Source organism: Diorhabda sublineata, chromosome 8, assembly GCF_026230105.1.
Source record: "Diorhabda sublineata isolate icDioSubl1.1 chromosome 8, icDioSubl1.1, whole genome shotgun sequence".
NCBI lineage: Eukaryota > Metazoa > Arthropoda > Insecta > Coleoptera > Chrysomelidae > Diorhabda > Diorhabda sublineata.
In genome coordinates this window covers 18,038,808-18,064,684 of record NC_079481.1, presented here as the reverse complement: position 1 = coordinate 18,064,684, position 25,877 = coordinate 18,038,808, and the positions used below count along the sequence as shown (strand labels likewise).

The 25,877-nt window shown below is 31.3% G+C and overlaps 1 protein-coding gene across 2 annotated transcripts in view; it reads right to left on the bottom strand.

Annotated features, from left to right (window-relative positions):
* Positions 1–21,078: 21,078 nt before the first annotated feature.
* Positions 21,079–25,877, bottom strand: part of LOC130447831 (43 kDa receptor-associated protein of the synapse homolog) — an 82,436-nt gene continuing 77,637 nt past the window's right edge. For both annotated transcript variants that reach the window (XM_056784865.1, XM_056784864.1), the window contains exon 11: positions 21,079–21,707. In XM_056784865.1, coding sequence (XP_056640843.1) covers positions 21,521–21,707 — 187 coding nt within the window. In that variant the 3' untranslated portion in view covers positions 21,079–21,520. The remainder of the gene's footprint in view (positions 21,708–25,877) is intronic.

Here is a 25,877-nt window from a genome sequence, read left to right as displayed (position 1 = left end):
TACGACAGTTATTCTAAAATAAGCGTTATTATTAAACTTTGATTAATCTGAAAAATGATTTATAAATCGTGTTTTGTGCCAGATTGTAGAAATACCACAACTGAAACACCTGATACAAGTTTTTTATGATGCTGAGAAATTCGAATATACCGAAAGTGTTGGTCATTTTAACGATCACGTGAGATGTAATTATTATTGTTTGCCAGATCATTTTATTATAAGTATAATTCAAATTCAACTTATTTTGATATTTTATTGTAATTAAGTTTATTATGCTATGAATTTTTAACGTTAATATGTAAAAAGGTGAGAAAAATGTTATATTTATACGTAACTAATAAATAAAAACTGTATTATAAAAGCACACGCTACGTTGCCGATAACCTCGTGATTATCGAGCAGATAATGTTTTTATTAAACCTTGAACGTCACAACTGAAAACCAATGAAAATCGTTTTATTATGTAGTTAAAAATTATAAATTGTTGTAATTTTCAATTAAATGTTTAGATACTATCTTTCTACGCACAAAAAAATCAAGACTTTTTGGAAAATGCATGTACCATATTCTATCTAAGACTGGGATTGCATCGGAGTTGCCTAAATCTAATTTTTATATGTATTGAAACATTAAATTTATAAACAAATACGAATGTGAAGGAAAATCAAAAAAGGGCTTCGTAGTGCTATCAAGTTTAACAAGCTCTTTCTTTTGGTTTAAAAGTTAAAAATGTAGCCGTCGATTATTTGTTTTAAACGAAAACAAAAGCATTAAAAAAAGATCTCATAGCGCCATGCAACTAAACGGATAGGTGATATGTAAAGTGCGACTCCCTTTCAAATTTCAAAATAAGCTTTGGAAGTTTCCCAAAAATTTCAGCATTTTACGTCCATTTTCATAGTACTGAGCTCTAGCCTTAAGTGACTAGAAAATAAAACAATCAATAATAGAAACATTGCTTAAAATTTTATTCAATTAATAAAATTTAAATAATATTTACAATAAATATACTTTGATTAATTTATTCGGTTGATTGTTCGTAATTGAATTTATATAACTTTATATAATTCTAATGTTTTCATAATCAATCACATGATTTTAATCTATTTACATTATCATAGTGCCACTCTCAACTCTACATTTGAACATACGTTCCAACTAATAAAGTTTTAGCTATAGAACATTTATTATTGTGATTCATCATATGCTTAAAGTTTTAAATTGAACTCGTGTGCTCGTCTTACCAGTGCGATTTATCATTTAAGAATTTTTTTAATTTCATTATTTCTATATAATAAAGTTCTACACAAAAATAAAATTAAATTCGTAAGCATATACCAAATATAATCAGGAAAGGAGACATATTATAAGTTAAACATTCAAAATTACTTATTTAATAAAAAAGAATATTTCTGTTATTTGAATCCCATATATTTTCCAACCCAGATTAATCCGGAAGTGGTCAATGCTGCCGTGTACAATCATAGGGCAAAGGGTTAAACAGTGGATGCCTATTAATCAATTTAGACATCGAAGTTACATAAATTCCCATCAAGCTGAAAATCAGTAAATTGCTTAAAATACAATTGAACATAGAATTTGAATGTTCCCCATCATTTCCATGTATAAAAAAATTTTTTTCAAGGTCAAAGATCAAAAAATTGAGTTTTTTGCAATTTTCAGCAAAACGGTGAGTTTTATCATAAAAATACCTTAGACGAAAATTGTAGACCATAAAATTATCTATAAAAAACGTATCAGTACTTTTTTCCGACAAGCCACTGCTTCTGAGATATAATAATTCAAAAACTTGTGAAAATTGTCGTATTTAATGGTTTCGCCAATATATTTTCAGCAGTAAACTTTTCTTACAACATTGAAATGAACCGAGACTTGTTGTGAGTATTTGTAAGAAATTTCTGTTGACTGGTTAGAACTGTCATAAGTTTATCAAATAAATTATCAATTGACGTTCGGCACGCAGTGGTCGAGGCCTGTCGCCACGTGCTGTAACGTTGAGAAGATATTAGGTAATTTGTAGAATAAGGTTCTAAGAACCTGTACGCTTTTTCAATTTTGAAAAATGTTTAATTGGTAAAAAGTTATTAACATCGAAAGTTAGTAAAAATCGTCGATTTTTCTTCTTCTACTTCTTGGAGATCTGTTGATCTGTTAATTCTGAAGCTTCCTCTGCATCTTTTCCTGAGAGGTGGATTGCCAATTCTTTCCACCCTTTAGGTGGTCTCCCAGGAGGCCTTGAGCTGGGCGGGTTGTTTTCTAGGACTATTCTCGGAAGTCTGTTCTCGTCCATCCGTCTTACATGGTTGTAAGACGGATGTCGATTTTTCGATTGTCAAAAACTTATAAATTTTTAAATATGCATTATACAGAAAAATGTCAAGAGATCTTATCTGTTCAAAATGTGCCATATTTGCATAAAAAAATTGTCCGCACCGAAAATCCATTTGCTCATAATTTGTGTAAACAATTGCGACTTAAACAAAACGTACCAGTTTTTCGCAAAAACGCCGGGCATATTTGGATTCAGCAGCTGAAAATACATAGGCATACCACTGTTTTATCCTTTGCCCTATGATTGTACGCAGCAGCATTGACCGCCCCCTAACTAGATATTCCTGTTTGGTCTCTAAGACACGATAATTTGGTTACCGAAGCGCGAATTATATTTTCGTTTTCTGAAATAAAATTTTTTAAAACGAATTTATTTCGACATAAGTGGAAAACGAATATTGAAATATAAACTGTATTATTTGCTGCAATAATATAACAATTTATAACATACAGGGTGTTTCTATATTCGACTGACAGCGCTCTACCTTAAAGAGATCTCAATAAATGATTCATTTTGATATAGGAATGCGCACCCTTAGAGGCCTAGTTGCTGATATATAGGGTGTTCAAAATTTTAAATCAAAAATTTGCCATAAATCAAGAATGCCTTTAAATTTTTTGACTTTTGTTTAGAGGCAAATTTCTACAACACCGTTCATTTTATCCCCACAATAGGTTGTAAGTTTTTTACTAAAAGTTTAAGGCAATTTAAAACAAAATTAAAAAAGAATCTGCTCCAGTGGCGTAAAAAATAGAAGGATAAAAGTGACAACTAACCCTGACAGCGCGCCACTGGTTAAATTTTTCCAATGTTTGTTTATGTCAAAATATCACTTTATTAAGGAGCATATTGGTCACCACATTTGAAAGAAAAATTTTAAGGCGTTGTTGATTTATGGCAAATTTTGATTTTGATTTAAAATTTTTAACACCCTTTATCTAAGCAAGTAGGCCCCTTCAGGGTTCGTATTCCTATACTAAAATGAATCATTTATTGAGATATCTCTGTGGTAGAGTCGGTAGAATATAGAAACACCCTATACATACAACTACAATATATATCACACGTCAGGCAGTGTAATTAAGCGTATTGTGTATTCGTAGCAGTAAACAGTGTCTTCATTATACAGCACAACAGCTAGGTTGAGATTGGAAGAAATAAATTCTGTTTATTTCATCAATTCATTTGTTTTAACGAAGAATTCTATATGATGTTGAGGTATCAGCTATGCAGACTTTCGCATTTTGAAATGAATAACCCAAATATGTCCAACTATTCATAAAATAGTAACTACATCACATTTTTTCTCAAATAATATAATTTCTAGATTATTTATAACGTTTACTCAACTCTAAAAAGATTATACTAATCAGAAAGTTTTTAAACTACTTACATACGAAATTTATGATTTATACAATCTATAAAACTCATTTTTTCGTTTTCAAATAGAATACCACGCATTTGAAATTTAACCTGTCAGATATTGTAACGAGGATAGGTTATACCAGTTATGTCGTTTCCGGCCCAATAAGGCCCGCGATCGCAATATGTCTCAGAAAGAAGAATCATATTTTCTATAGCTTTTAGACATCTACAAATGTTTTAAATATTCGTACTCTCAAGTCTATGGATGTTTATAAGTAATTTCAATAACCCATTATTTTTGTTAGAATCTTCCACGGTAAACCACTGTGTTTGATTTGAACAGTTGCTGTTTGTAAGGAGTTTCATTTGAAGAGAATTGATGGTTGTATTTGTCATTTAGTACATTACAAATAATTTAAAATATACATAGGGTGTCTATAGTATGAATATAACCTTTCTTTACCTAATCGACTTAAGCTGATGATCAGCTCTATTTGAGCTTATTCATTATATTTGTTATAACATTTTGTTTTTGTAAATAGAAATTGAAATATTAGGAAGTTAGGTTACTTTATCAACACCTAAATTGATATTCCCAAACATCTATACATTATACGTCAAATTATCCCTGGTATATCTGTGGCAGCGTTGTACAATTGGTGCACTCCACTTAGCATTCACGGTGCCATAAATACTCTTGGGCGTCTCATATGGCGACTACGATCGTTCTAGTCGCGGCGAGAACGTCACTCATGACGTCATGACTAACTTTCTTCACGATCCTTGTCAAGAGGTGGGTCGAAGTGAGCGTTGACATAATGTGAGGAATTTTCACAACTCAAGCAACGCAGATTGCAACCATGAGAATCTATCTCATTATTAATTAATAGTACTTTTGAAGAATTGTTATGACGCACCACTAAATATATAAATAAAGATATTTTGATTGTACTTCGATTTCAATTAGTTATACATTCCACTAAAAAATTCAATGACTTACAAATTGTAACATAACATGTTAAAGCTTTTGCTTTATTGTCTCTGTTTTGCCATTCGTTAATATTTATCTCAATATTCAAAACGATTCGTAATTCATTTCACTTGGGTTTACGATTATAACGTTCTGGACTAAGTGGAACGTGAAAGATAGTGGTTAGGTTAGGTTAGGTTAGAGAGGTATAACTATTCTGTTAACTCGCATTTTAGTACGTTAATCGTAATCGAAGTATGTATTCCTTAACCTTTTTTGACGTATATGTTTGTATTTGCAAACGCTCCTATAGAAATGGAAAAAAGTGTTGGAAGAATTTTTTGAAGGATAAAAAATATATATTAGTAGATCTGGTTGATCATCATAAAGATATTATTGGTATGTATGAATTCGAATTGAATTGAAATTGCCTAGCTCTGTTCTGTCTGATATTTAATGTACTCACTAATTAAATTTAATAACATTTACATGTTCTTTTCTGCATACGAAAATGAGTGAAGAACTTTACATCTGCATATTCATCAAAATAATTTGACCTACATAAGAGATTGTTGATTTTTAAATACACATAATTTCTTTTCCTAAATTTACCGTTTTTTAAATAATTTGGCACTTCGTGGTGTTGCTACCTTTATATTTTAGTACATAATATCGTCATCATCAGAATCGAACACGTTTCTGCCAGCCATGTTTAAGTATAACAGATTAATTCAAAGAAGTCTGCAAAAATTAAGTTATAAGCAGGTGACAGCCCGAAATCGTCGAAACTGTCACTCGCGACTGACCAATAGAAACCAAGAATAACTCTGTAGTATAACCTCTGAATTTTAGAGGGTTAAGTTATCTCCTATGTTATATCGAGAATAAGGTTACCCGGCATTTGTAGAACACTATTTATCAAAATTATTCCAGGTTTATCTTATTACAAGTAAATACTTGAATTGTAGAACTGGCCCTTAGTTGGATCGAAAAAAACATTTTCAAGTCAATTTCTACCAATGTCATATTTTATTTTGGTATAAAAGAACTGCTAGATTTTTGAATACAAAGATAAAATCCGTAATTTTTATCAGTGCTTCAACGTTTTATTCACTTATCTGTGGAAAAATAATGATGGAATTAAAAAGAAAAGATGGTAATATAATGCAGAATATATAGAATATGGTTGCATAGAAAATTCCAATAATCAATCTATGCTTCTAGTCTAAGAGCTAGCCACCTATTTGAGAAAGAATTTCAGGTAGTTCAGTTTTGTGATATGCGATTAGTTTTTCAAATCATTTGAAGAAATTTCTTTTTTTGGTATTATTTTCATTGTACCTTTTGCAACATGAATTTATTATTGTCAGATATTTTTCTTTTGTTTAAATTGTGTCAGATGCTAATTTTTATTAAAAATTTTTTTAACAAAATATTTTAGTGGAAATTTTTATATTATGTTATTCAAGTATCTAAAAACCTAAAATTGATTTGCTAAACAATAATACGATTGCTAAACGCCGATAGAAAAGTGATTGGGCATGTTGGAAGAGTACAGACAATCACGAGTTAGATGCGCAAGCGTGATAGAAGACAGCAGCTTTTTGTAGTCATGATGGCATTGGTTTAGTCACATTGGCGTATTTGTTGCTTTTATTTTCAATGTTTTTGACAAAATCGTGTTACAACGGCTAGTGAAAAATTAAAATGTGTGTGTAAAGACAGAAATGGAAAAATAATAACTTTCGTAGAAGATAAATTGAAGCAGTGTAAAAAAGTTCACACTGAAATATGATAGTAAAAAGTTACCGAAGCAAGTTAATGACACTGATGAATATTACAAAATTGTTTACAGCTCTAATGACAAAATGTCCAATCTATCTGAAATTAATTTATTAGTTCAATTTTGATATCAAATACTGCGCAGTGGATGTTCGCAAAACCCTGCCATATAAAACGTCTCAAAATTTACATGCAGAAGTTGATATACAAAAAATTGACACTTTTAGTGCAATTATTCGGTCTGGCTGAAAGTTTAACAATGGAATTATTGTTTGGTGAATTAAATAAAACTTCAATAACATCATATAAACGATACTAAAATATTTTGAAAAGTTTTTTTTTCTGATTCAAAATTCGCGTCTGGCAACAATAAAAAATTATGGCAATTATAGATTCATGTTGAAAAGGTTTAATAAAAATAATAAAAAGAAAATGGAGCTTCTTAAAATGATTTGAAAAATTGATATTCTACCTATACAGGCAGAATGCGCACTGTTGAACGCAACCACTACCTCCAGCCAGATAGCTCGTATAACGTTCAGTAGAGTGAGAGAGATAGCATATCTAAAAACTGGCCTACCTGAAATTCTTTTTTTTTCTGATTTTGCTAGCTCTCGTACCATTTTGTATCTTCTTTGTTCTAAAATATTTTCAAATAAATCTCCCAAGCCTTTCATATCGTTTGATCAAAATGCATCTGGAAGAGTAAAAAAACTGATGTCAATTCGTTGTCACTCAACTATATCACTTTTAATATGATCAGCATAACGTGGTTATGTCATGATTTATATTTAATATAGTAGCACTGACCAGATCAGCTGATCATCACAGGCAGTGGAGGTTACGACAACGGCTGAAGTAATATGTTCCTAATTAGTTAATTATTTGTAAATTTTTGAACATACACATAGAATAATTATGTATCTTTCTTCCACTTTATAATACATGATGTCAGGTGTGAACAGTTATTCATTGCAGTTGTTCCTGGTGAAAAAAAAAGGAAAATAGAAAAGTATTTTAGACCACCTGACCTGTTACAGCTTGTTTAACAGCGTATCAAGGAAATTGGCGAAAATGATCCCAAACATTTGACCTATTCTTGACAGTTACAGAGTTGAAGGAAGAGTCAGAAGAATAGAAAATAGCGATGTTTTAAAATATGGTAGGAGAAGATACTCTAGAGTTATATAATACATTCTAATAGCTAATGCTTTGAAAAAGTTGGAAGAGTATTGTGATTCCCAAAAAATGGAATTTTCGAGAGATTTTTATTTAACAGTATCATGCAAAAGGAAGGCCAATCTTGTCAATTTTGTGACGGAATTACGGAAAGCCACAAAATCAAATGAAATGGTGAGAAATCGTATGTGATAGGGATTTTTAATAAAACTACCAAAAAAAAACTTTTGACAGTTCCGTTATTGAGCTTAAAATCAGTTTAAGATTTATGCATGCTGTTAAACCAACTAAGAATCATTAAAAAATTTTACAGAGTAAAACAGCAAGTAAGAGTGTAGTAAAATAAAAGTATGCGGCATTTAATAAAACTTGTGCACGGTGAAAACAAAAACATTATTTCGCAAGCATGTGTTTAAATAAGTTTATTCCATTGGTGTGATACGGTATCTCAAACTTTAGATTAGATACTTTGGGGTAAGTCAGATTAACATGTGAAGGAAATAATATTTTAGTCATAATTTTGTTATAGTTAATGCTAGATATCATTACTCGGTCTGCAATACATAACAAGACATAAGGCGTAATTTGGTGGATAGCAATAGTAATCTTCAGTTTTTGTTAAGTATAAGTGCCATGGAAAAGGAATTTTCAGATGTATTTGAGGGATTGGGTGAAATGCCCAGCAAATATCATATTTCACTAAAAGATATAGCTGTACCTGAAATAACACCAATTATAAGGATGCTAAAAATTTTACATGATAGGTTACTTAAAAATTTGAATCATTTATAAAGTAAAAGTATAATTGAAAAAGTAGAAGAACCAACCAAGTGGTTGGATGCATTTGTAATAACTGTAAAAAAAGAAGACTTGCGGCTTTATTTGGAATTGAATCATTGCAATGTCTGTGGAAAAAATATCGGCAAAGTTGACTGGTAAACAATATTTTACTGTATTAGACAAGCGTGATGCATATAGTATGCATATGGAATAAATACAATTTTATCATTATCATGTACTATGTGAAGAAAACCTGAAACAGGTCGATTTTTATTCTTAAATCAACATTTTACAGTATGAAAATATTATCCCCCTTCAGCACCCCCTCAAATATTTTAAATAAGAAAGGAGGTCGTGTGGCACCTTGTTAGAAAATGGTTTTTAGTCCTCTGTTCAGCAAAAAGTTGTTTAAATTTGGTGCAATCATAACTGAGAAAATTAATTTTTAAGATGTATAATTTTGATATTTCTATCACATAACTTTACGTAGATGAAGATAATAATGTCGCATAATATAAGGAATGCATTTTTAATGTACTTTACATTTGCATTAAATGTTCAAAATGACCACCATTCACTTTTTGACAATTATCGAAGCGATTTTGGAATTCTCATACATTTTATAAGACCTCAGGGGTTATTTTGTTAATTTCTTCCGTTAACCTAACTTTTAAATCACCAATATTATCTGGTCTATTAAAATATACGAAGAAGTATTGATATCCAATTAGCCTAGACCAGTTCCATGTATTTCTTCAGATTTATTTATTTGGTTCATAAAACTTGCAATTATTTTACCCAACGGAAAATAATTTATATGACGTTTGCTTAAGACAGATTTTCTATTTCTAATTATGCTATAACAGTCGATATGGAAACTCCCATAGCGCAACCATCAATTTGTTTATATATTAAATATTATTCAAATATTTCACTAAACTAAAATCTAAAACACCCAAAAACATAAAAAGAAATATTATATATCAAGTGCCTTGTACAGTTTGTGACGATATCTACATAGAGCAGACATCTCAGTATTTAGAAAATAGACTAAAAAAATAAAACTGCAATAACCAACCACGGAAAATCAATAAAACATAAATTCAATGATAAAGATTCAAAAATTCTTGGAATGGTCCATATGTATGAAATAAAATCAATTTTAGTGTTATTTTGTACTATGTGAAAAAAACCTGAAACATGTCGATTGTTATTCTTGAATCGACAATTTACAGTATGAAAATATTATCCCTCTCCAGCATCCCTTCTGAATATAAGCACCCACTCGGATATTTTAAATAAGAAAGGGGATAGTGAGACACCTTGTTGGAAAGGGATTTTAGTCCTCTGTTCAGCAATATAAAGTTTTTATCAATTTGGTGCAATCATAACTGAAAAAATGAATTTTTAAGTTGTTAAATTTTGATAAAGTCTCATCACAAAACTTTACGTAGAATGAAGATAATAATGTCGCATAATATTAAGAATGCATTTTTAATGTACTTTATAATTAAATTAAATGTTCAAAATGACCATCATTCACTTTTTGACAACTACGGAAGCGATTTTGGAATTCTAATACATTTTGTATGACTTCAGTGGTTATTTTGTTAATTTCTTCCGTTAGCCTAACTTTTAAATCAGCAATATTGTCTGGTCTATTGAAATATACGAAGAAGTATTGATATCTTGTTAGCCTAGACCAGTTCCATGCATAAACAAAATATTGCGTTAACATAGTAACGAACAATAGAAGTGTCAGTGTTTGACGTGAAAAAAGTAAACCAGAGCTACGTAAAAATTAAAAGAAAATTGTGAAAATCGAAAAATTGGAGTATCGAGCCATCATTAAGTATCTGTATTTAAAAGGATTAAGAGGTAAGCAGATTTACGAAAATATGCTTATAATACCCTTTGTAATCAATGTCCTTTGTATGCGACCGTGAGAAATTGGACTGCAAGCTTCAAAATAGGTAAATTTTCCATTGAAGTTGATGACCGATCGGGAAGGCCAGATTCTATATCAGTTCCCGAAAATATCTATGCAGTTCATGACATGATTTAATCAGACCGTCCAATTGGGCTAAAACGGATATCTGAAGTACTGAATATTTCATGCGAACGCGTTCACGTCAATTTGGACCTGAGAAAAATTTATGCAAAATAGATCCCCAAATGTTTGAATGGTGACACTCTGGTTCTCCAAGACCTGAGAAGTTTCGTGTCCAAAAATCTGCTGGAAAAGTTCTTGCTTCAGTTTTTTTTTGGATTGCCATGGAGTAATGATGATTGATTTTTTGGATAAGGGTAGAACAATAACTGGAGATTACTGTTCGATATTACTGACCACTCTATGGGAAACATTAAAGAGAAAAGACGCGGAGGTGTTTTTTTTTGCAGGACAACGCCCTTGCACATAAATCTCATGTTGCCATGCAAAAAATTCTGTTTGGTTCTATAGTAGGCTAAGAATTTTTTAATATATCCTTGTACTTAAGAAATAATCAGGTATTTTCGTAAGTGTTCTGCTTTATATCAAATAGATAGATAGATACTAAAATAATAGAAATAGTAGAAATAATATAATAGATATAATAATAATAAATAATAGAAATCTAGAAGGTTGTTGTCATTTAGGTATTTAAAGTTACTAAAAGACGTCAGTATAATATTTGTGCGCGCAATAAATTTAATTATCGCTTATTTGTCCGAGATTCAAAGAACAGACTTAATTATGATTAGTTGTTGTACTAAAACAGGAACACAAAATGAGGTTTGTGAAATTTTTAATGATAAATATCCTGGTCAACACGTTTCGCAGTCTACAGACAGCAAAACTGAAAAAAAGTTTCGTGAAATTACACATGTAAAAAATATTGGGAAACCAGGTAAAAATATTCAATTTACTAATGATTAAAAGTTGATATACTTCTAGATATTGAGGAAAATCCGCATACAACTCAGAACTTGCCGTCGACAATGATGTTAGTAAATCATCTATTTTGAGAGTTAAATGAAGATGATCCTGATAGAAGGCAAGAATTCTGTGAATTGATGATGGACAGAATGAACGCTGATTTGCAGATCATAAACAAAACAGTTGAAGCGACGTTTCATTTAAAATCCTCACTGAATGTGCGAGGCTCACACTCAATATCCAAAAAAAATGAACGTTTGGGCTGGTATCATTAACAATAAAATTATTGGTCATATAAAAATTGGAATAACCGGGCAAACAATTTACGATAATATCTGTCGGCGTGTTGAGACGGTATTTCGGTTAAAAGAAACATGAGATAGAAAAGGAAAAAATCCAAAAAAGAAGAGAGAAGGATTGGTTAAAGCGACTCACGGAAAATTGGAAATAATTTTGCGAAAATTTTCAAGAAAATTCGAAATCGATATGAAATATGTAAGCAATAATCTAAAGGAACGGAATGTAGTTCAAAAATAAAGAAAATCAAGCAACAAAATCAAAACTTAGAAGTTTCAGTGATAGCGAGTTTTTGCCCGCTAAAGGTTTGGAAATCCCTATCGAAAACGAATCATATTTTACTTTTGACAGGAGTGACTCAAACGGCGAGTCAGAAACGCGAGGAAGTTAATTCAAAAGTGTATTTCAGAAGTTTTTCGCTCCACTCGAAAGTGTTGGTATGGTTGGGGATATCTTCTCGTAGTCGTTCTTCAGCATACATTTGTACTTGAGGAAATTGAGTGACCGTCAAAATATATGAAAAAGAGTGTATTAGATCTACATTGGTGCAATTTATGGAAAAAATAAATCCGAAAGGAAATGTTGCATTTTGATCAGATTCGGCAACTGCTCATAATGCAAAGGACATTGTAGAATCTTTTCCAGAGTTGAATATTCCGTTTGTTGAATAATCTAGGAATGTTCCTAATGTGCCTCAACCGATACCAGTTGAAAGTTTTTGGCAAAATTTGAAATGAAACATATTCTGAAAGTTGGGAGCAGCTACACAGGAAGAATAAAAAAAGAGAATTTTGATTAAGTTCCGCAAATGCCAGATTCAGTATAATGTAATTTAATGCAACATTTGATAATAAAAACTAGGAAATCGAGAGGACTGGGTACTGATTCAGTTATATAAAATGTGTAATTATAGTGTGAGAACCATTTTTTCATATAGTGGAGTGCAAATAATTGAATTAAACTACACAGTTTGTGCTGATTTGTTATCCCCACACCCTCAGTAGATATTTTTTCATAGAAAACTAAAATAATTAGGACGTCGATGAAAGACGTCAATAGACGTTGAAAAATGACATCGCTGGGTGTGATATGTTCACATGATTTTTACGTAATTATATATTAAAACTTTAAATTTGGGTTTTTAAAAACAAAAATTACAATTACAATATATGTGTTTTAAGCAACGTTAGAACAAAGAATGAATTATTAAAAGAAATACAGTTTTAATTATCTTCTGCGTTTCCGCTAAGTCATCACATTTGTTATATGCTGTCAGCTGTTACTTCATATGTAACTCCTCCCCTCTAAGATGAGAACATAACGGATTGGTGTTCGATTTTGGACTCTTCTGGGTATTTTTCTATTGAATTTTCTTTCTTTTCCTGATTTTTGCAGCACTTTTGCAGAGTTTTCTTGATTTTCTTCTTAAAAATCCATCCCAGTATTAATAAAATTATGGCTAGTAAAGATAAGCTACCAGAAATTTTGGAATAGTGGTTGGATATTCGGATTTTTAGTGGTATAAGTTGATACGTCATTCTGTTTATTTCGTGAATATCTTCTAAATTGTTTTTTTCTATTTTGGGTGTTTCGTATTCTTCAATCATATCATATTTTTCCGTAATCGGTTTGGGAAGAGGTAGTGGTTTTCCTCGTTGTATTTTGACGTCGTTGAAGATTTTTTTTGCGTTGATTTCTATTTGACATGACTTTGGTATTTTTATTAATGTAGGTTTTTTTCGGTTTTTTTACTTCTAGGTATTTGTCTGTGTGGCATTTGGAAAAAACTTTTTCCGTTTTTGAAGAAATAATAATTATCTCGTCTTGTGTGATTTGTTCAGTAAGTGATTCTTCTAATTTTGAATTTATTTTTTGGCAACTTTTAGTCGATTGGTTTTCGAGGAGCTGCAGGGTGCAATTGTCGTCAGGAGATTGGTCTTCGATGCAGATATATACATTTTCTAGTAGTGGACAGATTTCTTCTATAAATTGGTGATGCGAGTTGTTTCGTGCCAGATAGGAATATTTTAGGGAGAATATTTGGTTGTTTTGAATGATGGGGAAGGGTTGATATAATTTAAGGACTTCGACTTTGATAATTGGTATATGTATAGCAAAAATTAATTTATAATTAGCAAACCAAACTTGAGTGCCTAAAAATTGGTAGTATGTTAGAATGTTCTTAAATTTTGTAATTTGGTTGTCAGGGTTAATCTTTCTTAAATATTCTAGCGTTTTTTGTAACTCTTGACTAGGGATAATAGAAGGATGAAGTGTGTTTAGTTGACAGTCTAGAGTTATTTGTGAAATGATTGCTTGAAAGGTTAAATACTCGTGTGATTCGGTGATTGATTTTTGCACGCTGATTTGAAATTTTTCGAGAGAATTTGCAAATTTTTCTTGATTTTTTGATAAGATGTTAATTGTTATATTGTAATTTTTTATAAGATTCTTGCTTGGTTTGTTTCTAGAATTTTTATTGCGTTATCATATCTATTACCGTCATCGGTATCAATTGTACCAAACAGCCATTTTTGTAGTTGACCTACCCCGTCAAAGAAATTTCTTTTATTACGTATATGAGGTTGTAAATTATCCAGTTTCGTACGTGTAATTTTGATGAGAAATTCTGTTCTCAACAACATGTCTTGAGATAAGGCATGATATGAGATTTCATTAGTTGCATTTCTCACTTCTAAATTATTTTTTATAATGAAAAAATGTTTTTCAATGTTGAACAATTGTTTAATAATTGGTTTTAAATTTAAATAATGTATACAGGTATGTTTACTATACATGAGACGTGCGTCTCCTAATTGTATCGGTAATAAAGGATTATCGATAATAGTTAGGTCTATATCTTCCGTAGCGTTACTCTTGTGCAGTTTTTGTATTGCAAGAAGTGCTAGGAATATTATTTTCATCTGCCCCATTTTCCTGAAAAATTTGTTTTTTATTAGTTTTGAGTTTTCTTGCACTTGCTTTGTGATAAATATTCTTATCTGTTATCAATTTATTTTTTGCTGAGCTAATATTTTCAATTTTTCGAATTTTGGAAGTTTTTTGTTTCTTGTTTTTGTACGAATATAGGCTACTTTTTCGTTTTTATAGTCGGGGGCTTCGGTGCGCTTGCTTTTCGTTTCTATCATTAATAATCTTTTCTTTTATGGTTTTATTAGTCTCTGTTATATTTTCGTAAAGTCTTGTGGTTGCTTGTTTGTGAGCTTGTACATAGTCTGATATTATTATGCGATCATTAAGGTCAAAAGGGTTTGTTTCATTTATGTGTCCCTTTATTACCTCAAATGGTGTATATTTGGTGACACTATGAATTGAGTTGTTATACCCAAGTATGGCCTGTTTTATCAATTGATCTGATGTGAGACTTCGATTTTGTTCTCTTAAACATCGTATATGTTCAATAAGTGTGGAATGAAACCTCTCCACGGGGCTATTTGAATTGCTGTTTCTAGCAGTTGTGAAGTGAAGTTCAATTTTGTTAAGTTCGCAAAAGTTTTGAAGATCTTTATTTTTAAATTCCGTACCCGAATCTGCTGTTATTTTTATGGGTAATCCATGGTGTGTTATAAAATTAAATAAGCATTCTACTATAGATATTCCGTTTACAGCTGATAAAGGGTAGGCTTGGCCGTATCAAGAAAATGTATTTATTACGGTTAAGTAAGTGTTTCCTGAAATTTGAAAACAGTCAATATGAATATGTTGAAAAGGACGTGAAGTAGTTGGTGTTAGGTTGAATTTTACTACTGGTGGGTTTCGATCGTATTTACTTTTTTGACAAATTTCGCAATTATTCACGTATTCTACAATGTCATCGGACATTTTTGGCCAATAAAATCTTTTACCAAGTGATATTTTCATTTCGTTTATACCGCGGTGGCAAGTTTTAGTTTCATGATAAAATTTGAATAATCTAGTATTGTCGAAAATTTTGGCAGTTGTACATTTGATCGATTCTATTTCTCCAGTTGTTATGAATATTTGGTTCTTTTATGTGTTTAATACTCTCTCGGTAATTGGAATAGAAAAAAGCTGAATCTTGAGGTCTGTCTGATTCTTTTTGTATGTCTCGAACTATATTTGTTTCTTGATTTACGGTGTTAGTGGGTCCTATATTATTCAGTATTTCCTCGAGGTCAGGACTAGAGAGTGGAGGAATTTCGTCAGGATTTTGTAGGAAGTTTTCTATTATTTCGTCTGCATCTCCTACGTTATTTATTATTGATTCATTATCTATAGCATTCAATTCTATGCATGGATTTCTACTTAGGGCATCTGCAGCTGAGTTCGACGATCCTTTTTTATATTTGATGACGTAATCGTACTCTTCCAATTTCAATCTCCATCTGACTAGCATAGAATTTTGGTCTTTCATGGAGAAGAGCCATTGCAGTGGCTTATGGTCTGAATATATTGTGAATTTCCGGCCGAAAAGGTATGGGCGAAAGTATTTGCAGCTCCATACTATTGCTAGGAGTTCTTTCTGAATCGATGAATAGTTTATTTCGGCTGGATTGAGATTCCTTGATGCATAGCATATAGGGTGGTTATTCCGTGAAAGAACTGCGCCTATTGCGTAGTTGGAACTATCTGTTGTTACTTCAAATTCTTTATCGAAATCCGGATAAATTAAAACTGGTTCAGACGTTAAAATATTTTTACATGTCTAAAAACAATCTATATATTCTTTTGTGTGTATTACCTTTTCGTTTTTCTTAAGGCGTTTAGTCATAGGCTTTGTGATTTTAGCAAAATTTTACATAAATTTACGGTAGTAGCCTAATAATCCTAGAAAAGATTTTATTTCTTTTTGTGTTTTTGGTAAGGGAAAGTTCTTAATAGCTGAGATTTTTTTTGAGTTGGGTTTTATCCCTTTTGTTGTAACTATATGACCTAAAAATTCTACCTCTTTTCGTAAGAATTCCGATTTGTCTAATTGATTTTAAGTTTCGCTTTGCGTAGTTTCGAAAAAACAAGTTTTAAATTTTGAAGATGTTCTTGAAGTCCGGTACTGAATATGATTATGTCGTCCATATAGACCATACACACTTTATTTTGGAGATCTTTTAAAATTTCATCCATAACACGTTGAAATGTGGATGGCGAGTTTTTTAACCCAAACGGCATTATAAGAAACTCATAATGGGCGTTATCGACAGTAAAAGCTGTTTTTGGTGTGAAATTTCTGTCCATTTGGATTTGATGAAAACCAGCCCAAAAATCAATAGTTGAAAAATAGTTTGATCCTCCCAGTTTGTCGAGAATCGAATAATATTTGGTATCGGTTATCGATCTGGGATCGTTTTTTCGTTGAGTTTCCGATAATCCATGACTAGACGATTTTTTTGTTTCCCTGATTGGTCTTCTTTTTTATTCACTATCCAAATAGGGGATGACCATGGTGAAGTTGAGGGCCGTATTATGCCTTTATCCAGCATTTCATCTATCTGGTTATTTATTTCTTGTTTATGAATATAGGGATATCTGTACGATTTACAATGTATAGGAATTTCGTCGGTCGTTTTAATTTTGTGTTTTGTTCTTGTCGTGAAGGATAATTTATCACCCGGTTTAAAGAAGATTCTGAAAATTTTTGAATAAGCTCTAAGATTTCAGCTTTTTCTTCCACGTTCATGTGGTTTGTCCTAATTAATTGTGATATATCGATATATTTTTTTTTGATTTATTATTGTCTTCGTTATTTGAATTGAGAAACGAATTAATATTAAAAGTATCATAAGTAGATTTTTCAAATGACTCTACCTGTAAAGGTTCTTTAAGATTAACTGAAATTATTTGATCTGTTTTGTTTTGGATTTCTACAAGAGCAAATCCGTTTCTGGCATCAGTCAAAATTTGCGGTATATACAATGGTCCTATTTTACCTTCATTTATCAATATTTCTCCATTAAAAATAGAAACAGGTAACTTCTTTAGAATTTTTTGTTGTGGCTCTACTGAGAATAATATATTTGAGTTTTCCTTTCCTTTATATCTGAGAGGTATCTCAGTATTTGGTCCTATTAATTTGTTATTTATAAGTTATTTATAAGTCCTATAATACCATTGAAATATTCGTGGAAATCAAATAATAGAAAGAAGTTGAAATAGTTTGGATTCTGAAATTCAGAAAATGTGTTGATTGATATACAATATCTTGACAACCCAAAGCTGTCTTAATTTGTGCATTGATTCGATTAACGGAATTTGGATAAGTTTTTTCTATAATATCAGGTTTATTAATTGAACGTGAACTACCGGTATCTATAAGTAATTTTAATTTGGGATTATTAATTTCTATGTAAGGTAATGCGTTTTCTGTTGAAATGTTAATTTCTACTAAGGTGCTCCTTGTTGTTGGCTCGTTTGGATAAAATTTTCATTTTCTGTCTTGTCATAGTTATAGTAGGTTTGATTTTGGTCATTATTCCGTATTCTGATTCTGATAGTAATGTTGTTCGTCTGATTGGTCGTAGTCGTTTGTGAATAGCTCTTCGGAAGTAAAATTTGAATTCTGTCCAGAATTTCGAAATTGTTGATTTCGATTATAATTGTTATTATTTGGCCATCTTTGTCTTTGTGATAATGTGGAAGAATTTCTTGAAGTCGTTGACATAGGTGTTGGTTTAGGTGGGTGGTGGGTTTTTGGTTTAGTCTGAAAAAGTTTTGTGGAGATCCGAATACTTGTCTGTTCGTCGGGTATTGTCTGGGGGGCATTTGTCTAGGTTGGATATTAATAGGTTGACTGGGGAATTGATTAACTGATTTATTATTGTCAACGGAATGATAGGTTGTGTTTGGTTTTCAGGATAGATAGTATCTTGGTTGTGAATAAGGTTATCGATAATTACTATTAAATCTGGACGTCGTTGCTCGGTTATTGTCATTTAGATTGCCATATAATTTTTCAAAGTTTTCAAATTCATTCAGATAGGCCATTGCATCTTCCAGTGAGGCTGGATTTTTAAGATGCAAGTTATTTCTTGAGGTACCACTACAACCTGCTACAAAAGTACTAAGTGCAGTTTTATCATAATGGTTTATTTGGCACACTTTCTCCGCGTTAGTTATGTTAGGATTATTACTAATTTTCTGCGCTGTACTACTTCTTAATAATTGAATTCGACTTCCAAAGTTCATCAATGGTTCTTTCCTAAATGGTTTCATTCTAGTGAGTTCTTGTTCTAAACAGTCAATATTTCTACGATCAGCGAAACACTGAATCAGGGCTTCTTTCACTCTCGGTCAATCTGTTAACTCAGCACGATTACCTACTAATATTTCTGCTTTATCTATAAGTTTTTCTTGAACTGATTGGAATATGTGTTTAGATAATTGTGAATCATTAAATTGCCGATAATCATTAATAAGGTCTTCACACCTAATTAGAAATTTATTTAACGTGTTACTGTTACCGTCGTACGGTTTAATGTTATAAATTCCAGACTTTAAAAAATCCCAGTTCGTCTCAGGCATATTTAAAGTTGAATTTATTGATTTGAAAGAATTAGGGAAATTAATATTAATATTCCGTTGAATGTTAATATTATTGTTGTTATCTAATCCTATATTTGAAATTCCGTTAATTATTTCATCAATATCGCTCATGAAAATAATTTAAAATTAATGTTTATAATAAGCAATTTATTCGCAATGAACAAAATTTAAATATCTTTACCAAAATCCTTATACAGAGGGGTTTGGGAAGGTAAAAAGGAAAAGGCACTTACAGATTGTTCGTCGATTCGAGCGCTCTGCTTTCCTGCTCCTTTTTCTTGATTCCCTGCTCCTGTTGCCACAACTTCGAAAGCTTATAAGTTCGTAATACGCACTTAAGGTGTAGAAACTCCAAGGTCCCGAATTTCACTTCCGGCACAATGCGAAACTGTTCACTTCCGAAACCCGTGCGTATCCTACTGACTGCGCCAATTTTATATTAAACCTTCAAATTTGGGTTTTTAAAAACAAAAATTACAATTACAATATATGTGTTTTAAGCAACTTTAGAACAAAGAATGCGTTGCCGCAGAAGTCATCACATTTGTTATATGCTGTCAGCTGTTACTTCATATGTAACTACGTCATCATCTCTATCTCTTGCTCAACAAACAAGAACATTTCACATCCGAAGTGACAAACTGGAATCAGATTTAACCTATTTATTAGAAGTTTAATGAATGTGAAGCAGATGGAGGTGCTGAGAAACAAGTAATTGGTTTTAGTACACGAGAGAATTTTGAATAGCTGACAAATAAAAGCGACTTTCACAATTTTGGAACATTCAAACTTGGTAAGAAAAACGAGCTTTTATTAAAGGGTTAGATACGACGAGAGGCATAAGACAACGGCGCAAAGTATTAGATAAAAACAGTCATGAGTGCGTCAAAATGAGGGATATCTTTCTACAAAAAAAGAAAGAGGAGAAATTAATAGTCTACCTACGATTCTAATCCACAAATGACGGATTCGCATCCCTCAGGTAGTAAAAGAAGTAACTAGCCTCTACTATAAGTCATAAATATTAATCGAGCACCTAATCTGGAAAGGAGGAATTTTAACGAGAACAATAATGCGAAGATAAATTATATATAACATTATATGAGCATTCTTTGGTGATAAATAAATCTAAATATGAACACCTTCAAGATATGAAGTCCATTATCGAAGGACCTCATCGTGCTTCTTAGGACGCTCTTATATTTAAGTCGGACAAAAAATGAATTGAAATAATATTATGTGTGTGTGTGTTTGTCGTCGATATCGACAAATGATTACGTAGACATTAGAGCAAACTGTATTTTGTATTGTTCCTTTAACCATTCATGGTTTTTTATAGATAGGTTCCCAATTTGTTTTTGGCGATTTACTCGAAACTCTAAATTGTACACATAGGAGATTTTAAAATGACAACCACGATACTTGATCAGACACTTTCTAAATTAATTAGAATAGTAAATTGATGCTGGATGAGCTCTTACAGTTTAATGAGTTTACTTACTTTACTGTTGTGGTTACAACCCTATTGCATTTTATAGAAAGCATAAAAGAAAGTTTGCGTCGAGTGAGTCAATTCTCGAAAATGAATTTAGAAATATGCTTCTTAATGAATTATTACTATAAGAAATAATTTTCATTGTTCTTTTTAAGATCTGAAGTACACCAGGTCAAAGGAATTTTGCAACCTTACCTTCCATCAAAAACAAAAGTTTAGTCATCAAATTTTTTGTTACAGTTATTGAATCTTTTTCGTGTACTCATGAACAGTATTCTATTTAAAATAAAATCAAAATTAAATATCAGTTATTTTACTAATTTTTTGGTCAATTGTGTCGAAATAGAAAGACAGGTTGGAATTACTACAATATAAAAATGTTTACTGTAATGATTAAATGAACATTTGAAGATAAATGATGATTTAAATCGATTTTATTTATTTATTTTGCTAGTATGTTATTTTGGATAACTTTCTGACAACATTATTACTTTCTATAAAAATTTCTAAATAATCTGTAACTACAAATCAAATGAATGAATGACAGAAGTGCTGGTGTTGACTAGTCATATCATTTCAACCACATTTCAACAACATTTGTTTGAATTGAAACTTCAATAATCAGGAACTCTTAAAATAATTTAGTAAACTGGAGTTACATTTATTATTTTGTCATTTATTAATAAAATTTTTAATATTTTTTATACGGATATAATTTAGTTGACATCGAAATTTTCACTTTCGTTTATTTGGACATAATATTTCTGTATTTTAAATGACCGTACGTTGTTTCAAGTGAGTAGATTCTGATTGTTTCTTTTATTTTAATATAAAAGACTGCGATTGTTCTTAAAATACAAATTTTTAGACAGAACTGATGGCTTGATGTGATGTACAGTGACTGTCGGAAGAACAAATGGACAGTGGAATTGGACTGTACGTCATGTTATTGTAATCATTACAGTTCAGGTATAGTCTAGAGCTAGTACGGTCACAATCTGGGCAAGACCTTTTCTTCTTCTTATTCCTTTTGAACAGTTCGTAGGCACATCTGAAAAAAATACGGATTTTTTTAAACAATGCAAGAAATCTTTGAGAAATCTGGTGTGGTGTGTAGTAAATGGAAAATACATTGAATACTTTGAAGCTTAAGCCACTCCAATTATAATAAATTTAATGTACAGGGTACTTCAATATCAATTACTTGCTCATTTTTTCCTAATTTCAATATACAATACGCCATATTGACGCATATTTTGTAAAAAAGAGAAATAATTGAGAATACTTATTAATGGCAGTATAATAATTTTAAAACTGTCTCTCGTTCTAGTTACAAATAACAGTCTATCTATATAGAGGGTGCTGAATACGAATAATAGGGGGCACATTTATCATTTTCTAAAAGAAGCTCCGATTTCCTAGCATTTGATGAAAAAAGTAAGTCAATAATTATTGTTTAGCTTTTATAAGACATTTTAAAATTACTTGTCGTAGAAATAAGCTCCAAAAATTGAGTATTGAAGACATAAAAGAGTAGTTGCAACATTAATTGTAAGTGTCACGTTCAAAAACTGACAAAGAACGAAGTTTTGTCGTTAGAGGGTTGAAGAAGGTTTAAATTTGATCGATAAATAGCGTAAGTACACGAAATGACGCTCCAGTTATATTCCACATAGACGCTTTTTTATCAATTAGCGCAATTAAAAGTGCCTGTCCAAGCTATTGGTGTAAACACGTTTGCCGTATGAAATTGCAAAATTTCTTGATTTGGAGAATCCTGATATAACCTGCCACACTTCTTGCAAATACTGGAGCAGATATACTAGAGCTCAAACGACACGGCGGATGGAAATCGTTGACAGTAGCGGAAGGAGACATAAAGCAATCACTTGCAAACAAACTCAATGTTTCAAAACAAATATCTCAAGTTGAAGAAAATGACAATGTACAGATACCAAGTAGTAGTAAATTTAGAGAAGTCACGAATTAAGAAGTAGAATTAAAAAGTAATTCACTAAGAAATATTAATATTGGAAATTGCCTAAAATTGTACATTCACTTTTAATATTATGGGAACAAATAATGTTTAAGTAAAATTATTCCTAATTAGTAGTCCCTAACTTTCTCTATGTTAACCGATAGTGTTAATTATTTTTCTACACCTAAATAAAACATTTTTTAATGAACTTAAAAAAATTGTATGTAACTCGTGCAATGTGTTTACTGCACTCGACGTGTTGACAAACATGTCGTGCACGACAAATTCACGTCGTTTGCAATAAACATTTACTTGTGCACTCGTTACATAAATAATTATTTCATAAAAATTAACATATTCTCTAACCAACTCTAGAAACATGAGGAAATTTTGAATTGTGTATATGCAATATAAAAATTTTCTGATCGAAGGTTGAGTTATTAATATGCATTACGAAATAAGATTATCACGAAATGGTAAACATGAATATCAAATAGTGCTATCCATATAGGTTATTTTCTCATTGTTGTTTTAGATCGGATCATTTTATGATCTGGAAAACTAATCATTCGATATCGCTATTAATAAACTCTCTTTTTAATCCATAGCTCAGTTTACTCTCAATATTCAAATCTGAAAGTAGAAGTAATATCACTTTCCGTACTTAAACTCCATAATCGTATAAACTTTGATCTATCTCTCTATCGCTGCATATCTCGATGTTGCTATTAAAAGTGAAGGACAAGAATCAATCCGAAAAACATATTTTGAATGTTTTGCGTTATCTTTTTTTGAAGTGCTTCAAATTTGTTCAATTAACAAAAATTTTTAATTTGCTTATATTTTATACCTGTTAAATTCCAAAATGTTAATTATTCGTGAACAAAGAATATCAATACTCGGATTTTTTATTAAAAAGTCACTTTTGGCCACTTTTGAAAAAAAGAAATGTGTTCGTGTTCAACACACTGTTTTTAACAACTATAAGGCGATTGAAATGAAACAACCGAATAGACTGAGAAGAAAGTGCTGAATTTATTACTGATTATCTTGAAATTGACTTGTAATTTCAGTTTCATCAATTTGATATTATCCCATGGTTATTTTTAATGACATTTCAACTGGACATCTGTGTGTATACAATATGGCTTTAACTTACTAAATAAAATTGTGCCATAAGTTTTCCATCTGACTAAGACCAGTGGCTAATCCAAATCCACATCTACTTCTTGGATTAGCACTATCGTAGGTAGGTATAGTTATTCCAATATCAGTTGCAGATTATAAAAACCTTGCCGTTTTTTTTGACCTACCAAGGGCGTAGATACTTCATTTCATAAATTTATATATATATATATATATATATATCTTATGCGAGAAAGTATTCGGTAAAAGACAATCGAATCATTATAAATTGGACGGTATTATACGCCGTTATTTAGACAGATGCATTTAAATGTAGTCCTACTAGGAACTTAGAAAAACATCATTATTATACCCCGTTAATTTGCTACAACTGAATATTAAATTATAAAACGTAAATAGATGAGTAAAATATATCTGTCCGTGAAGGAGTTTCGTTTAAACAGGATTCCATATGTGAACTAAGCCCTTTTTGTACTTTAAACGTTTTTTTTTTCTGGAAAACGAAATTTCAAAGCAAATACCATAAAGGAAAATGCATTCGTTACAAATAAAATAGAAGAAAAAAAAATTCAATTCCAAAGTTTCTTTATAAATGGTCGTCAAAATCGCCTGAACTAGAGTCATCATTTGATTGAATTATGAAGGGTTGTAAAAAGAGTGATACCACATACTCATCTTCTTCTTTGATAATATGTTCAATACAGTTTTTTCAAAGCGCTTGGCGATCTGTTCCAGAATTTTCTAGTTCTACAACCTCTTTACTCAGTTCTGGAGACTGATTACATTTTCGTAATTCGTATTTTACGTTTGCCCAAATTAACTCTATAGGGTTAAATATGCAACAGTAAGGAGTTAGTCCGACAAGACTATGACTGTTGTATTGAATGATGTGGACTGTATAATTTTATTTTGTATTTAAAGTTTCTATTTATTTTAAATGAAACAAAGTCCCATTTATTTTCTGGAAGCAAAGCTTCTTTTATTAGAACCAAAAACGTTCTTCCTTCGGTCTATATAATACACATACTCGTTCTCGTATCGCTACATAAAAACGACAAGTAACGAAGAAAGAGAGACTGCCAGAGGCGTAGAGTAGAATGAATTTCTAAATAAAAATTAAACAAAAATCAAAACAAAATCAAACATAGCGCCGGCCTTGAAAGTACCAGCTTTCAAAAAGAAAAAAAAATATACATTAAAGAAATAAACATAGCATAAAATTATATACAAGTAAAAAATAAGTACAACCAAATAACCCTTAATCGTCTATAGGTAAAACACATATCTTATTTATAGCACGTTTAGTGATACCACTGTAAGTCTTTACTGTCACTACTCTAACAAGTCCATCACTGCCTGGATGAGTCTTTACTATGCGTCCCAATTTCCAACTCATTGGAGGGGTACCATCTTCCTTTAAGAGCACCATAGATCCCACTTGGATAGAGTCAATTTGAGTACCTCGCCATTTGGGTCGCTGCTGGAGTAAGTTCAAGTAGTCCTTGGACCACATAGTCCAAAAGTGCTGTATCATCATAGTAATGTGCTTGTATCGAGATAACTGAATTTTATGGTCAGCAGGAACAGCTGGCTCTGGAATTGTTTGAATCGCAGTACCGATTAAGAAGTGTGCTGGAGTCAAAGGCTGTAGATCATCAGGATCTTCGGTAAGAGGAAGGAGAGGGCGAGAATTTAGGATGCCCTCAATTTGAGATAGAAGAGTATAAAATTCTTCATAAGTAAGGTAAGTGTTGTTTAGTACACGTTTCAAATGGTATTTAGTAGAGCGAACTGCACGTTCCCACAATCCTCCCATATGAGGAGAGTAAGGAGGATTGAAATGCCAAGTAATCAAGTTATCGGTTATAAACTCTTGAACAACTAGAGATTGGCTTAATTCAAAATACTTTAATAAATCCTTATTTGCCTTTACAAAGGTACTTGCATTATCTGAATAAATGTGCCTACATAAACCACGACGAGAAATAAATCTTTTGAATGCATTAAGGAAGCCATCAGAGGTAAGATCACTAACTAGTTCTAAGTGAGTGGCCTTGGAAGAAAAACATATAAACAAACATATATAAGACTTAATGT